Genomic DNA, 16,570 nt, shown 5'->3' on the forward strand with positions numbered 1-16,570 from the left:
GTGCAGTGAGGGAGGGAGTGTGTGTGAGTGTGTGTTAGAGTGTGTGTGGGGTTGCAGAGGGAGCTGAGGAGAGAACATGAGGAGCTAGGCAGGAGAGCGAGCAAGAGAGATTTTCAGAGAGGATTTTTTTCAAGTTGAAGTAAAAGAGAAAGTTACCATCAGAAAGCGTGTGTGTTTCCTTATTTACCTGACACATAGATAGAAACTTATTTCTAAAGACCCTCAGACAAAAAAGTTTCCTAAAGTCCTCGCTACTCTGAGGTCTTCTATTCACAACCCTGGAGCAGTTCTCAGAAGCTGGCTCCCCATGGATGGTGTTACATACTTATTTACATTTTAAAATCAAATTTAATTTATGGCTTCATGGGGCTGGAGAGATGGCTCAGAGGGTAAGAGCACTGACTGCTCTTCCAGAAGTCCTGAGTTCAATTCCCAGCAACCACATGATGGCTCACAACTATCTGTAACAAGATCGGGTGCCCTCTTCTGGCCTGCAGTCATACATGCTGTATACATAAAAAATAAATAAATCTTTTTAAAAAATTGTGGCTTCAGAGTGTACTAAAAATATGAAAACAATGTAGAGATTAGAAGCCAAAAAGAAAAGAGATGAGGCTACAATACTTGAAGGGAAATGTGAGTGATGAAATGTATGGGAGAAAAGCTTATGAAAAGAATAAATGATTTTTCCAGCCATTAGAAAGGAGCACTGTCTGGTAACAATAACCAGCTTTAAGGATAGAACAGGGAGGAGGAAGTGATCATATACATTAATCCCAAACTACTGTAAAATGAGTTTTAATGAGGAGTTTTCCAGATTGAAAAAAAATGGAAGATTATGTTGACTGTTAGCATGTATACATTCAGAATACTGAATCGGCTCAAAACACTTCACTATTTAGGTTCTCTTACTATTTAAATTATTTAGGAAAGGAAAAAAAAGCTTTGCTAATTCTCTTAGGGCTTTAGTGGTCTTTTAAATTTGTGATCATTTAACCAGCACTGTCCAAATCCTATTTATTACCATGAAGAGTAAAACAATAACATTGGACTATCTTGATTTTGTAAAACCCAATTATAATAATTATCATAGAGTTAAAGTAAGTTGCCTCATGGTGTGAGAAATATAAATTGCTTCAAGGTGAAGAGATGTTTGTACACAGGACAGGTTAGGAAATTTAATGGGACACATGACTTTTCTAAAGTTGGATAATGTTGTAAGCACAGGACAGCTTAGTTTTTAAATTGATGAAGAAAAGTAAGTTCTCTCAGGCTAACAGACATTCAGCTGACTTAATTTTAGTCAACATTTTTATCATGCATGGCTTTGATAAGATATTAGTATATTTGCATTTTAATGCTGTGTAGACAGACAGATTGGATTCAGAACACAGCTTGTATGCACTCACTGTATATCTCTGTGTCTTCAGGAAGAACAACAGGTAATTTTTCTTCTTGAATAATTTTCTTAGGCACCTCAGGAACTTTAAAGATATTAGTATACTAATTACTATTAACAACATATGTAGGATATTAAGAATATAAAAATTTAAACCACAAAGATTTGATGGAACACTTGTTCATTCTATACAATAGACACACAACCACAGAGTCATTTCACATTAGGGTTAGCATCAGTGTGTACCTTTAGGCGGTGGAACTTCAGGCTTTTTAGGAACAGCTTCACGGACTTTTTCTTCTGGAGTGATTTTCTTAGGTACTTCAGGTGCTTTAAAGATATTTATTTGTCTTATTTTCAAGATCATTGAAATTAAGTATAAAATATCAAGAGTAAAGGGGCGGAATGTATTAAGTAGAATGTCCAAAATGTTAAGTCAGTGTGCTCTGTGTTTCTCAGCTGCCTTGCTGACAATTCATATTAGAGATGCCTCATTCTTGGGGGTCAGTAGTGTTTTCTGTTGTTAACTTATTTCCCATACCATGAGGCAGAGAGTCCAGTGTCAACTCCATAGGGAAGAAGAGCTGAGAGACCAATGTTGTTTAATTACTGAATAATAAGAGGGTCAAAATAAGAAGGACCTTTAGGCTGTTAATATTTTTCCCATCTTGTGGTCCTGGGGGAAGAGTGGTCTTGCCCTCCTTTGTGGAAAGTGATTCATAGGGATTTGCTGCTGACGGGAATCAGCAGAGGCAGGTACCTTTAGGTGGTGGGGCCTTGGGTTCTTCAGGAACACGGACTTTTTCTTCAACCACCACTTTCTTGGTCACCTCAGGTACTTTAAAGACAGCAGGGATAATTTCCTTTACTTTTACATACTCGAAAATATCTTAGCAGGCAGAATATAAGAGATATATAATGAAAGCAGAACAGAGTCACATCATAAAATAGAGACACACACAAGACGGCACTAACAGAGTTGACTTTTGACAACAAGGATGAACACAAAAGGCCATGAACCTCCCCAAGTTAGCTCAACAAAAACTTGACATGAACAACCGACCACACACCTGCAACTGCTGCTCTCTCTGCTCCTTTTGGCAGGAAAATTGCAACTTACACTTCAGTGATGACTTTCTTATATACTCATTGACTTTAAAGATAGAACCTCAAATCATGTATTAGAGTAAAGAGGCTGATGAAAATGAATAAAGGAGGGGCACTGCCACATACTTATGATGTACTTATAACTAACAGCTTAATACGATTAATAATAAATAGGGAAATGGAGGTTGGTCAATAAGAATATTGGTGAACATATAAAAAACCAGCATCAAAGGATGCCCAGTAGGTGCTTGAGTTTGGCTGTTTTAGGACAACAGTGACATCTATGTTTGTAGACCTGTCTTTGGGCTTTTGGTCACTTTAAAGATATTAATTATTCTGACATTCATCTAATACTAAACACAGAAGAAAACCACCAAGCAGAACACAAACTTGTAAAGCAACCAAGGAGCAACTGAACACAGTTGTGTGAGTATCATTGTGCCATGAAATACCTTTAGCTGGTGGCTCTTTCCGAGGAACAACTTTAAAAGGTGGTTTTTTTGGAGGGATGACTTTCTCAGATACTTCAGGTCCTTCAAAGATATTAGTGTTTTGTTTAGAATAGACCCATAAAATACTATGAAGCACTACTTATATTAAAGTTGCACAATGAAGGCTTATAAAAGAGTTTGTTTTTCTCAATTTATACTATGCCTGTTTCAAGAAAGCTGTGATTTTGTTGTTTATACAATATATTGCTATATAAAACAAACATATTACACACACATTAATTTAGGCATGGTCTGGAGGAGTCCTGAAGACTATGTATGTATACTATGTCTTGTTCTTAGAATTTACTAGAATTTGGGTACCATGACCAATACTTCATTTACTTCATTATTTCTTTAATGAAGATAACAATAAAATGGCAAAAGCTTTCAATATTTAATTACTAGTTAGCACCTAGGTAACTCAAATGTGAACAAGGCAATGGTTGCTTTGATGAGAATATAAATTCCTCAGTGAACTGACAAGTATGTCACTGAATGGATGGCACCTATTATGTTGGTACCTGTGATAATCATGTAATGCTTGCTAGGCTATAAAAAGAATCCACACATTCATATAGTGGTGCATGGAGCATGGAACTATGTCAGTATCACACATACTTCTCGTGTCTGTGAAAATTAACTACTCCATGTGGTTAATCTCTATACCTTATCAGTTTCTGAATTAAACAGCTTACACTCATGCCTAAAGCAGTTCATGGGGCTAACGTTCTGAACTGAACATGCAAGGTACTTTGAAAACAAAGTTGGTAAGAGAAAGATATAACAAACTGTATTATCTGCAGAATCCCCTATACCTTTTTTAGGTGGAATTTTGGGTTTTTCATAGACTTCCACTTCTTCAGCCTCTAAAAACTCAATGACCCTGTGGACCTCTTCAACTTTGTGCTCTTCTTGGAACCTGCGTTCTTCCACTCTGATGAATTCCTCCACGTCATGGAACTCCTCTTCTTGGAAGTATTCCTTGACCTCGTGGAATTCCTCTTCCTCAAAAGCCTCTTCTACCTTTGCCTCCACGAGTTCTAACTCTATTCTTTCTTGGACTATTTCCTCTTGCTCATAGGCAACTGATATTTTTTCTTCAAAAACAGTTCTCCCTGAAAGAGCATCTACTTTAAGAGATTTGTTTTTTCAATCACAAAATGAAACAGACATCAATTCGAAATGTAAGAAAAATGACTAAAAGAAGCCTTCCATGAAAGGACAAGAAGAGCAAAGGATTTTCTCAAAATACCTTTAGCGGGGGGAACAGCTTCCTTTTTGGGCACAGGGACTTTCTTTTCGGGGATTTTCTTTTCTGGAACTTTCTTTTCTGGGACTTTCTTTTCTGGAACTTTCTTTGGTATTTCAGGCACTTTAAAGAATAGAGTTTTAATATTTAAGACCACCAAGAATAAGCTCGGACATTGGACATCAAAAATAAGACACACGGACATAAAACAGACAGCTTAGTGAAGAATGGTTAATGGAGTTCGGGTTTAAAGGAGAAAGTGTACCTTTGGCTGCTGGTGCCTCTTTTCTCTGGGCAGGAGCAGGAACTTTTTCTTCAGGAATTTTCTTTGTCACTTTAAAGATATTAGGTGCCTTAGTTAGACGACAATGCTCAATAACACACATGAACAAAAACATCAGAAACAAGTTATGTCATCAGTGTGTCTAAGAAGTCGTTCTGTGCTGTTGGACAAGTATTTTACAGGTAATAGGGATACTTTCCCAAACACTCACTTGTGCAGATAGTATCATTAGAAGCCAACATATGCCCTCTAAGAAGCTTTACTATTTTTAAAACAGCAGATGTTACCAACACCAGGCCTAATTTTACTACTTTAAATTTTTGAAGAATTTTTCAAACTGATTATTATCCTAGATAATTTGGACCCTGACTTAGGCCTTAGGCACTATTTTATTTGCAAAGAAGTTTGTTGTAATAATGGTAGTATGCCACAATTGCTAAAGGTGTTATCTGGAACATTGATTGAACTAAGAAGCAATGAAAAAGGACAAGTTTATAACCTCAAATTCCTAGGTTAAACTATGGTAAAAAAGGACAGGAGGCTCTTTAAAGTTATTGTCCAAGTATCAGAATCGAGTGTTTTTTTCTGTATAAAATAGTATATATAGTGAATAATATTATAAAGCATAATGAAAATTTTAGTTATAATGGAATGAAGTCTAGGAGTAGAATGAGGGTAGGAAAGATGAATTATTATCATAATTTTTAAATATAGAGAGATCATGGTAAGGCATCAAAATTTCCAGCTATTTAAAGTTAGAGACTTCTGAAACAATCGACACAGCATACACCTGTGGATCCATCGCTTCCCATTTGGTACTATAGGAAATCTAAGGACATGATGAGGGACATTTTTAATTGCCCTTAGTCAGTTTGCTATGACAGTTGCTTTAAGGAAGAATTGCAAGAAGATAAAAAGCTTCTTAGAAAGAAGATCACTGGGGTGGGGCAAGTTACAGAATTCCCCGGGGTTTGCTATACCTTTAGTGGGGGGCGCCTCTGCCTTCTTGGGGACAGGAGTGGGTGCTGCAGGCACTGCCTTCTGAGCCACTTCAGGCACTTAAAAGATATTTATGGGCATGGTGAAAATAAATCACGTGCAATGAACAAAAAACCACCCAATTATCAAAATATAAACCAAACAACACAAAACATTGATATTAGCAACCCAAATGATAATACTACCCGTAGGGCAGGACTCTTAGAAACTCTTAAAAACACGACAGAAACTATGCAAAGATTTCAATGCCTTCAGGGATGATTCAAGAATTATTCTCAAAAGTGAATGCTTTCACCACACAAATAAATTGTTTTCAAGCATTTGAACTGAAAGCCAAGCTGAGGATTGTAATCTAGGAGGAAGGATTAAAGTGTGGTATCAGAAACCATTTCCCTCACTCATAGTCAGATTGCCAGTGAAGGCTGAGAAGTTAGGGAAGGACAGGGCCACCAGGCTTCAGCTACTGGGAGCGAGTACTCTTCAGGGCCCATTGGCATGGTACAGGAAAGTGTAGGGGTTAGGGTTAGACAGCTCTGGGATTTGAAGCAGCAAGGGTTTGGAAGAGTCAACTCATGGACGTGGCTGTACCTCTAGGGGGCACCACCACCACCTCCTCTTCCTCCTCTTCCTCCACCACCTCCTCTTCCTCTATGATAGGTTCCTCTGGGATCTCTTCGGGGGTGGGTTCTTCCACTTCTTCATACACTTGAAACAGATTATTTTGTAAATGATTTTTAAGAAATCCTTGGAATGTTAGATTGAAATTATACATTTAACAAATTATTCAGTCTTCTAAGTGTTCACGAACACTCACTGATCTGGAAAAAAAAATCGGCTGAATCTTTAAAATATGTTAGGCACTTTCTAATATTGGAACTGGAAGGGGCCCTAGAGGATTTAGTTGGAATTATTATTTTTAGTGAGGTGGAAAGATTTTAGAGTCAAGCAATTATTTAGGAATAGAAGCCAGGTTTTCTGCACCAGTTACGCAGGTTTATCTCAGGTTGTTCTGGGAAAAGCTTATTTCATCACTACTACTGCAGGCCTTGGGTGAGACATTCCCTATAGTATTCACACACGAAAGATAAAACATTGACATTTCACAGAATTAGTGAGTGAGAGAAGAATAAAGAGGTTAGTGGGTTCGTTTCTACTTTTCAACGAAATATGTCACAAATCAACAGGCTAACCAGGCAAAAATGAGAATCAACCAGAATGAGCTGGCCTGCCCAATTCCTTCTAGGCAAGCACCACTTCCTGTAAGAGCTAAAAGGTCTATTTTTCTAGAGTGAAATGTACATTATCTCCTCCAAATATGAGATAATGGTAAGACAAAGATGCTTAGAAATGGTGTTTTCTTAGGAAGTCATCTACCTTCAGCCGGAGGAACTTCCTCTTCTTTAGGGGGTATGATCCATCTTTCTTCCACCTTCTTAGGTACCTCAGGGGCTTAAAAGACATTGACTGTTTTAGGCACTTAAAACTCAAGAGCTAAAGAAGATTCCTAAAGACCAAACTTCACATTCCCAACCCAAGAGAGTAAACGGCACAGCACGCGGAGGTCGGTGAACACTGACGCATCACAGTAAGAAGTGAATGAAGAGGGGCTTGTGACATCATGAGACTATCTTTGGTAGCTGGATTCTGTCCTTTTTTTTAAAGGAAGAATTACAGGTACTTGGTCACTTCTGGCTCTTTAAAGATACATGACATCCGTCATTTTAATTTTCAGAAATAACATAGAGAGGAGAAAGAAGGCAAAAAATGTACTCACACAAAGTGGAAAATGGACAGAATACCAACATGGGCACAACAGAGGTACAGTGACAGCGTCAGTGACAGACCAGAGAATGCAAACATGTCTGCTGACACATCCTACGTGGACGACACTTCAGGACAACAGTGGCACAGCCAGTATCATGTACCTTTGGCAGGAGGAGCCACGGCCTTCTTAAGGCTGGGGGGAGGCAACTTCTTTTCTGGTTCAGGTTTCTTAGGAACCACGGGAACTTTAAAGATAGTTTGAAATTTCAGTCTCACAAACACAAGGACAATGCACACAACGATAACAGAAGGTACTTTCACAAATACTGAACAAGACATTTTGACTTGATGGGTGAAAGGAAAGGAGATGTCTGATGTTCTTGGGAATGCAAGAACATTAGCGGTAATGTACCTTTGGTGGGAGGAGCCTCCTCTTTCTTGGGAACAACTACTTTCTTCTCTGGCACTTTCTTCTTGACCTCAGGCACTTTAAAGACACCATTTCATGATAAGAATGTATTTTGAAGAGCAAGAAAGAAAGCAAGAAGTCTATACACACAGAAAGACCATCATGCAACATTCACTCAGAAGAGGGACAGAATGCAAGCCGCAGCCCAACAGGAGATGACTGAGATTTTCAGGGAGAGGAATTAGCAAATGGCTGGTTATCTGAGGCCAGATATTATCATTTTATTTACTTAAATTTCACTAAGAACTTAGTTAAAAATTATCTGAAAATATCATGTGATTATACAGCCTGGTAGAAACATTATACTTATTTAAAATTTTGCCATCATGGCTTTTTCAGGAAATATTATTGTAATTTAAGGTATGAATATGCTTCCTAGGTATTATACCATGATCTGATCTGTGAATTTAAATATTAATTCTTTCATTCAATGACATAATAATATACCTTGTCTTATTTTATCTTTATAATAATATTAGAATCTACTGGGATTTGTTAGTATCCCTACTTTATGAAAGAGCCAACTAAGGCTCAGATTGGCTAAAGGACTCTTTCAGAGGAGGACAGCAATAAGCAAAGTTGAGGTTAAAATCAAAACTTGTCATGCTCCCGTTTATATATCTGTTTTGAAAGACATAAACTATTACTCAATGTTTTGACATAAATAGTGGTTTGACATAAACTGTTACTCAGTGTTGTGATGAATACATCATTTTTTTTTCTTTTCAGCCTTGTGTCACCAAGGCACTTATCACAAATGAGTGAAGGATGAAATTTATCAATATGAATTTATAGAATTTTAGGTAAAAATCTTCCTATAGATAATTTAGATGTTCAGAAAAACTATATGAAACATTATATGGTTTAATAAAATTATAGCAAGTGAAGCAGACATTTTATAGTTGTATGATAATACTGCCTTTAACCTTTCATGTAAAAAAATACTATATGAAAAACATCTAATAGAAAGAAATGGCTATCAGTGTCCTGATCAGCTTTAGAAGTAAAATTTGGCTGTCTATTTTACAAGTGTATTTTTTTTCTGAGACCCATCTGATAAAGCTATGGTAAGGGTTGTGTGTTCACTCTGGAGAGGGGTTATACCTTTGGGAGGTGGTGGAGGCTCCACTTTTTTAGGAACAGGAGGAACAGGGACTTTCTTCTCAGGTACAGTTTTCTTTGGCACTTAAAAACATTTCATTTAAAGACATTAAGAACCACATACAATATTGAATCTATAACAAAAGACATCTGAGGATAGGACCACAAACAAACATCAACTAGAATTAAGGCATGAAGACAGTTTACAATAGACAGACATACAAAGCAGGTGACAGTAGGTAAGATGAAGGTGTGTCTAGGATGTTTTCTAAGACTTTGATGACAACCCAGTAAAGTAGCAAAGATAACATTTAGAAATGAATAAAAACATGGGAAGACAGAAGTCAACATAAAAAGTCTTGATTCCAAGAACTGCTCTACCTGGTGCAGGTCTTGGCACCTTAGGTTTAATTTCTGGAAGAACTTCCTCTTCCTCAGGTAGAACTTCCTCTTCCTCAGGTAGAACTTCTTCTACCTCAGGTAGAACTTCCTCTTCCTCTTGTGGAACTTCCTCTTCCTCTGGTGGAACTTCTTCTTCCTCAGGTAGAACTTCCTCTTCCTCAGAAGGAATTTCCTCTTCAGGAGCAATGTCTTCTTCAAATGGAGATTCTTCTTCCCGAGGAAGAGCCACAGGAACTGAGACTACTTCCCGTTTCTTTGGCACTTTAAAGATATTTATTCAATCGTACAAATTCCATGTTTATGTAAAATATTCACGATAACAAGACAACATGAAAAGCAAATATTCTTTGACCACAATCGTCACCAACATACAAGTGTCAAGCAAACACAATTAGTGAGACTGTACAACACCCACTCCATTCCCTTTGTGCCCTGGTCCTGCCCAAGACAATGTACCTTTGGGGGGTGGAGCTTCCATTTTTTTCAGTACAGGTGTTGGTTTCTTTTCTTCTGGGATGAGCTTCTTGGGCACCTCTGGCACTTTAAAGACATCGTTTGTCTTTAAGAATGTGTCCTTTCACAGCGTTTTTACCATAGACATGGTAAAGGCTCACACAATATGGAAGACATTTTATTTTTAGCATGACACTTTCACAGACGTAGTTAGTACAGGGACATTTTCTTATGAATGAACACTAATGTGAGATCTGTCCCCATGCATATAAATGATGAAATAATACCTTTCGCAGGCACTGGCACCTTCTTCTCAGGCACTGGCACCTTCTTCTCAGGCACTGGCACCTTCTTCTCAGGCACTGGCACCTTCTTCTCAGGCACTGGCACCTTCTTCTCAGGCACTGGCACCTTCTCAGGCACTGGCACCTTCTTCTCAGGCACTGGCACCTTCTCAGGCACTGGCACCTTCTTCTCAGGCACAGGCTTCTTAGGCACTTCTGGCACTTTAAAGAAATGATTTAGGGAAAGTTTTATACAATACAAAAACATTGAGCTCAAGCATAGTATGGAAAGGATTAAGATAAGGCAATAAAATCACAGTGAAGAAATCCCAAGCAGCATTTTATTTTAAAAACAAAAATCTGTTTTTGTAAAGAGATGCTATCAAAGTGGTGCTTAAATATCACCTAAAAACATATTATTGAGCCAGTTATGTATTTTACTTTCATATAAATCTAAAATTGTTTGCCCCTGCAAATTCATATACCTTTGGCTGGTGGCGCTTCCACCTTTTTGGGAACAGGTGCAGGTGGTTTTTCCTCTGGGACAGGCTTCTTGGGCACTTCCGGAACTTAGAAGACAGTAAACAAGGTCAATATCACATTTTTCCCATCACAGAGGATTCTAGCGATTTAGGGACAAGTGAATCATCACAGATGCGTCAACCACTTCACTTTAAGACAGAAACTAATACTAACCACAAAACAAGACATGTTAGACATGCAGGAGAGTTACGGTAAGAACCACCAAATGAACACAGACCTTTGACAAAGACAGAACAAAAGGCTTGGTAATCCGTCTTGGCCATTTTAACAGTGTGAATTTATTTTTCACCAAGAATTTCCCACTAAAGAAGGCGCAAGTGTTAAAAAGAAGCATGCCTCCATGGCCACATTCAGAGATGACTATATGGCACTGGCTTCTGTGACCAGCTGGGTACTTCTTGTTCTGGTGTTAATGTTATTAACATTGCCATGGGGCAGGGATGACTATGGCTCCCCAAATTACACCACACAGGTCAATGGCTGCAGTATGAGCTGTACCTTTGGTGGGTGGAGCCTTCTCCTTTTTAGGAATAGGCACAGGAACTTTTTCCTCTGGCTTCTTGGGTATCTCAGGCACTTTAAAGACATTGTTTATAGTTAAGTTCTGACTATAAGGAGCAACATCCACATAAAGCACATGGAATGTTTTAGCAGCACACACAGAGATTGGGGTAGCAAGAGGAGAGGGAGCCATCTGAAGACAGATGAAGTCTTCTATGTGCATATTGCGTGAGTGGTGTATACCTTTTGCTGGTGGCACTTCCTTCTTTTTGGGAACAGGAACAGGTTTTTTCTCTTCTGGAACAGGTTTCTTGGGTACCTCAGGCACTTTAAAGATAGCAATAAGATTTGAAAACATCGTAGAAGATATAAAATGTGAAAAGCACACACAGGTATCAAATTAGCATCTAAAAAGGTCCTAGGCATCACTGCCCAAACCCCCAGGACTGGACTAAGCCAGACTCCCAAACTCCAATTTGCTGCTTCCCTTCTATTTGCAGGAACCATCATCTACCTTTGACTGGTGCCACTGGAATCTCTTCTTCCTCGGCTATGAGCTCCTCCTCTTCATGAAGGTACTCTTCTTCTTCATGGATGTATTCCTCTTCATGAACGTACTCCTCTTCATGGATGTATTCTTCTTCATGAACATATTCCTCCTCATGGATGTACTCCTCCTCTTCCTCTACAATATATTCTTCTTCGTGGGTTTCCACCTCCTCTTTGAAGGCAACAACCTCTTCTCGTTCTGGTTTTTTAGGCACTCCTGGCACTTTAAAGATAGTATCTTTGAGTTGGATATTTTCCAATTGCTCAATAAAATTAAGATATTTTCAGAGTCCAGACCCACTTATAGCAAAAGAAAGGATAGGTTTTATCTTTCCCACAGAATAACTTCATACACAGAACTGAACATGAATTCAACAGCAAAGAAGTTGAACAACACATTAGAACAAGTGATATGAGGTACCTCTAATAGCTGCCGCCACTTCCTTTTTAGGGACAGGTACTTTTGCCTCTGGGACAACTTTCTTGGGCTTCATGGGCACTTGAAATATTAAGTATAAGGGAATTTTAAAGTCAGAAACAGGATGTTTAATGATTTCTAGCTTTCTTGTACTTTAAATAGACAGAATAATCTTGTATCTCTCTCTAATAGAATATATAACTTTCTCTATGAGAAACTTTTTTTTTTGGTGGGAAGGATTCTGAATCTCACAGCAAAGTAAACCCATAGAATTACTCAAGCAAGTTTGCAGTAGCAGAGCTAAATTGGAACTGATGTTTTTCTCATATGCTTCTGCTTATAGGAGACACCCTAAAAAGGCCAAATTTACTGCTGGATTAACATGGTTCCTAAGAGTGCAAGGAAGTTGCTTAACATAAAGGAAGAAAACCTGGATACTGAATTAGCTTTTTAAAAAATTCTTCAAAATGATTTTAGAATAAATAGTTACCAATTGTCAGTGAATAATAGCATATCATTATATCAATTTAACTGTATTAGGAATATGCTAAATGGTCACTGCATTCAAATAAAAATATTCTATTGGATGGTATCATAGTCACGGGGCAATGAGCAGCCACTATATACAAGGCTGTAGAAATATTTTGAAATAATCTTTGCGGTGACACTGGAGTCAGGTAACACGAGACAGACAAAAGGCCACATCCTGGGAAGAGGTGGTTATACCTTTGGCAGCTGGTTCAGCCACCTGCTGCTTTTCACGTTTGGTAATTGAAATTTGTATTTTTTCTTCAACAACTTTCTTTGGTTCTTCGGGAGCTTTAAAGATAATGATTATGGAAGAATATTATAACGAATCTCATGAATATCATAGAATAAACAACAAAGCACAAAGACCTGGCACGTAAGACATGGAACCAGACAATATACTTAGTAAAAGCAAAGAAGGACAGACAGACAGTGTGGTGAGTCTAGGTCGACATGGTTACAGACAGAGGTGACAATATAGCTTGGGACAGTTATGGCTCCATCATGTACCTTTGGGTGGCAGAGGTTTGAGTTTCTTTTGAATAGACAGAGGTGCTTTTTCTTCAGGAACAGCTTTCTTTAGCACTTTAAAAGACCAATGAAGAGTTTTACAAACGCAAACTAGATTTTTGATCATGAGAACAAAATGTTAAGAAATAACACCACATAACAGTCCCCTGCTCCCCCCCCCACACACACAATTTATACACATCCACTTCAACTCATATCCACAGTGGACAGACAGAGAAAACAAAAGATTTTGTAACCGATAATGTTCTCACTCTACCTTTTGGAGGTGGGGCCTTGGGTTTGGCAGGTACTGGTTCTTGGGCAGGTTTCGCTGGAATAGGCTTCTTGGGTTCTTTAAAAGCATATACAAAGTAGTTAGTGTTAGACTGTTGGGCACATTTCAAAACCAATCCTTAAATGGAATCAATGATATGAAAGAATTGCTCCTTTCTGTTCACAGTGCAAGCACCGCCTCTAGAATAAGCATTAGAGGTCCAAGTAGAATAGGCTGTAGGTGCCCTAAGGAAGCTAACATTCTCTTTCCTTAACTGGTGTTTAATGCCATCAATGCGAGTGTGCAGAGTTATCTCAAAGAAACTAAGAAAAACCTGAAGTGGAAGTACATGGATTCATTTCAAATTTCTAATCAGAATTTATTCATGTGTGTATATTATTTATTTTATAGTAAAGAAAGTGTCTAGAGTCAGCACTATATGAGCACACACACTGTCTTCATCAGGTTAAAAAGGATGCTTTGTTTTTACTGGCAGTTAGTGTCAGATTTTGAAGCTCAGAGCCCTGTGGGTGTGAAGCCTAACAGTAACCTTAAGATTTATAGAGCTATGTTCCCTTCCTGAAGTGATTTAAAATGTTGAATTTACTAGGTGACACAAAGTTCTTTTACCTCGACTATCATTCCATCTTAATGGGATCTATGCATACTTAACATGGCCTATAGTTCTGCCATACCTGGGACATATTCTTCCTGTTCTTTATACTCCTCATAATGTTCAAGCTCACGCTCTGCGTATTCTTCATACTGGTCATATTCTTCTGTGGGTTCATACTCCTCATATTCCTTATACTCCTCCTCATAGTCTTCATAATCGTCATACTCCTCTCGGTGTTCTAAGACAGTTTCTTCTTCTCTGGTGTAAGACCATTTCTTCTCTTCTGTTACAGTTACTTCTGGAATAATATCGATACCAGGCAGTATTTTATTTGAGGCCTATTTAGTGATAATGTATTTTGAGTCCATTCCTTTATGACTGTTTCCCACACTGGCTATGGGTGACCTTGATTATCTTTTGATGGTAAAAGTATCAAAACATGTACACTGACTAATCGTGATGTCAAATGTTCAAGACTTTGACTCGAGTCATCAGTAAGCGAGGACAGGAGAGGGATAAATTGGCAGCTAGCAGACAAAGAGACACACGGCTTCATGCTTTGCACAATTGAGTCAAAGCGCAAATACCTTTAGTGGGTCGGGGTTCTCGCTTTGGAACTTCAATGGACACCTTTTCTTCTTTAACAGCTCTTTTTCTGACTTCAGTCACTTTAAAAGAGTAATTATTAAAAGTAAACCCCAAGAGTCTAGAAATAATTGTGTTATTAAGAGAACTTTTGCATGAAAAATCCAAGAACAAAACCTAACGTGATGTGCCTATAAACTTTCACTGAAATTGCAAGAAAAAAAAAAAAAAAACCACTGGGTCTGAAAATCACCATTGTTCCCTGCACCTGTAACTACTTTCCCCAGGCCACTCAATGCTTCAGGGTGCTGAACAATGAGGTGGCTTTGTAAGAGCATAAGAGAGGCTGCGACAGTGACCACAGAACTGGGGACAACCTTAAAGAAACCTGAATTCCACAAACACTGTCCTCACCTTCATTCTATTCCCTGCCCCCAAGATTCCTCTGGGACAAAGCAGAATACTGAATCAAAGAAATAAAACATTTCACCAACGATTACCACATAAAACAGACATCTAGACAGATGAGTTTAATGTATGGAACAAACAGACACATGATGACAACTACATTTTAATGAAAACTGTGCATGTTTGGGGGCAGGGTAGAGAAAGGATACTTTCTAGAATCCGAATGTTTAGTTTGGCAGTGATATGGAATAGCTTACTTATTTCTCTTTCATATCCATTTAAATCAGTTCCCTAATGATGCCGGTTCTACGCCACTCATTTCAGTACCTACAAGTTTATTTCTATCCCTGTGAAGAGTCATATACCTTTAGCTGGTGGCTCCGCCTCTCTTCGGGGTTTGAGTTTGGGAAACTTTTCTTCAGGGACAACCTCCTTAGGTTTCTCTGGCACTTTAAAGACAGATGTCACTTTAAGGAATTGCTTACTTCATTCAGACCACAGAAAGGACGAACCACATAGCAGTGACCCAGACAGCAAAGACTCGACACTTCCTGAACTTCAGACATTCCACAACATTTTAAAGGAAGACAGTGACCACCCACCCTTCCCTCTGTGTCCCATAATCAGTGTGCTCTTCAAGAGAGTTAAGACAAGGCAGCATTGACGTATGGGAGGCAAGAATTCTACCACTGAACCGCCAATACATCCTTCACACTGACATGTGGAAAGGCTGATGTACCTCTTGCTCTTGGAGGCTCCTCTTTTTTAGTTACAGCCACAAGAACTTTTTCTTCCTGGGTAATTTTCATGTGCCTCTCTGTCACTTGGAAGATAATTTTAGGATTAGCATGCTGTAACACTTAGAGTAGAATACATACATACACAATACATACATACACACACACACATATATATATATATATATACATTCATACATATATATCTACTCACCAAAAAGTACTGTGATTTTAGAATAGAAGAATTTATAAGGCGCACACAACTAAACATCACAACAAGTAAGTAATACTCCACAAAGCCATAACACACCACCATCACAGACAGACACTAACAATCTACATAGGAAAATTATGACCCAGTAGATGGTAGCCAGAGGAAGAAAGAAAGATAACACTCTACGTGTTTACTTCTTCTTTTTGGGGATGTCATTTACCTTTGGTCGGTGGAGGTTCTTCTATCTCAACCACTTCTGCAGGAACTTTCCTTCCTGGAACTGGCTTCTTTGGTTCTTCAGGAGCTTTGAAAACATCAGGCAATGGAGTCAACCATGGTGCAAAGAGCGCCAAACATATGTACACTTAATTTCTTCCCGATGTGATCAAGATTTGAATAATGCATCAGTTTAACATGAAGATAGGGAGTGAGGTATTACTTATGGACAAAATGAGTCCCAATATACCTTTGGCTGGCGGCACCATTTCTTTTTTAGGAGCTGGAGCGGGAACTTTCTTCTCAGGTACAATTTTCTTTGGTGGCTCAGGAACTTTTGAAAGATTGAGAATATCAGTTTGAATTCTATTAGGCAGTGTCATTATGGGGGCGTGCATAACTCCATAAAGATCACAAGTACACCAACATTAATGACAATACTAACAAAGTGTTTGTAGACAAACTCTGAT

The 16,570-nt window shown here is 38.4% G+C and overlaps 1 protein-coding gene across 3 annotated transcripts in view; it reads right to left on the reverse strand.

Moving 5' to 3' along the window:
* Nucleotides 1-16,570, reverse strand: part of Ttn (titin) — a 275,803-nt gene that overhangs the window by 136,759 nt on the left and 122,474 nt on the right. For all 3 annotated transcript variants that reach the window (XM_076569742.1, XM_076569741.1, XM_076569740.1), the window contains 30 exons: nt 16,351-16,434; nt 16,105-16,188; nt 15,673-15,756; nt 15,299-15,382; nt 14,528-14,608; nt 14,020-14,238; nt 13,328-13,402; nt 13,051-13,125; nt 12,739-12,831; nt 12,016-12,093; nt 11,560-11,817; nt 11,289-11,372; nt 11,043-11,120; nt 10,487-10,570; nt 10,005-10,223; nt 9,721-9,804; nt 9,244-9,525; nt 8,866-8,946; nt 7,705-7,779; nt 7,454-7,537; nt 6,903-6,977; nt 6,117-6,233; nt 5,510-5,587; nt 4,512-4,580; nt 4,250-4,369; nt 3,813-4,112; nt 2,959-3,039; nt 2,160-2,237; nt 1,646-1,729; nt 1,410-1,484 (listed from right to left, as the gene is read on the reverse strand). In XM_076569742.1, coding sequence (XP_076425857.1) covers nt 1,410-1,484; nt 1,646-1,729; nt 2,160-2,237; nt 2,959-3,039; nt 3,813-4,112; nt 4,250-4,369; nt 4,512-4,580; nt 5,510-5,587; nt 6,117-6,233; nt 6,903-6,977; nt 7,454-7,537; nt 7,705-7,779; nt 8,866-8,946; nt 9,244-9,525; nt 9,721-9,804; nt 10,005-10,223; nt 10,487-10,570; nt 11,043-11,120; nt 11,289-11,372; nt 11,560-11,817; nt 12,016-12,093; nt 12,739-12,831; nt 13,051-13,125; nt 13,328-13,402; nt 14,020-14,238; nt 14,528-14,608; nt 15,299-15,382; nt 15,673-15,756; nt 16,105-16,188; nt 16,351-16,434 — 3,363 coding nt within the window. The remainder of the gene's footprint in view (nt 1-1,409; nt 1,485-1,645; nt 1,730-2,159; nt 2,238-2,958; nt 3,040-3,812; nt 4,113-4,249; nt 4,370-4,511; nt 4,581-5,509; nt 5,588-6,116; nt 6,234-6,902; nt 6,978-7,453; nt 7,538-7,704; nt 7,780-8,865; nt 8,947-9,243; nt 9,526-9,720; nt 9,805-10,004; nt 10,224-10,486; nt 10,571-11,042; nt 11,121-11,288; nt 11,373-11,559; nt 11,818-12,015; nt 12,094-12,738; nt 12,832-13,050; nt 13,126-13,327; nt 13,403-14,019; nt 14,239-14,527; nt 14,609-15,298; nt 15,383-15,672; nt 15,757-16,104; nt 16,189-16,350; nt 16,435-16,570) is intronic.

The sequence above is a fragment of the Peromyscus maniculatus genome, chromosome 4 (genome assembly GCF_049852395.1).
Source record: "Peromyscus maniculatus bairdii isolate BWxNUB_F1_BW_parent chromosome 4, HU_Pman_BW_mat_3.1, whole genome shotgun sequence".
NCBI classification, from domain to species: domain Eukaryota; kingdom Metazoa; phylum Chordata; class Mammalia; order Rodentia; family Cricetidae; genus Peromyscus; species Peromyscus maniculatus.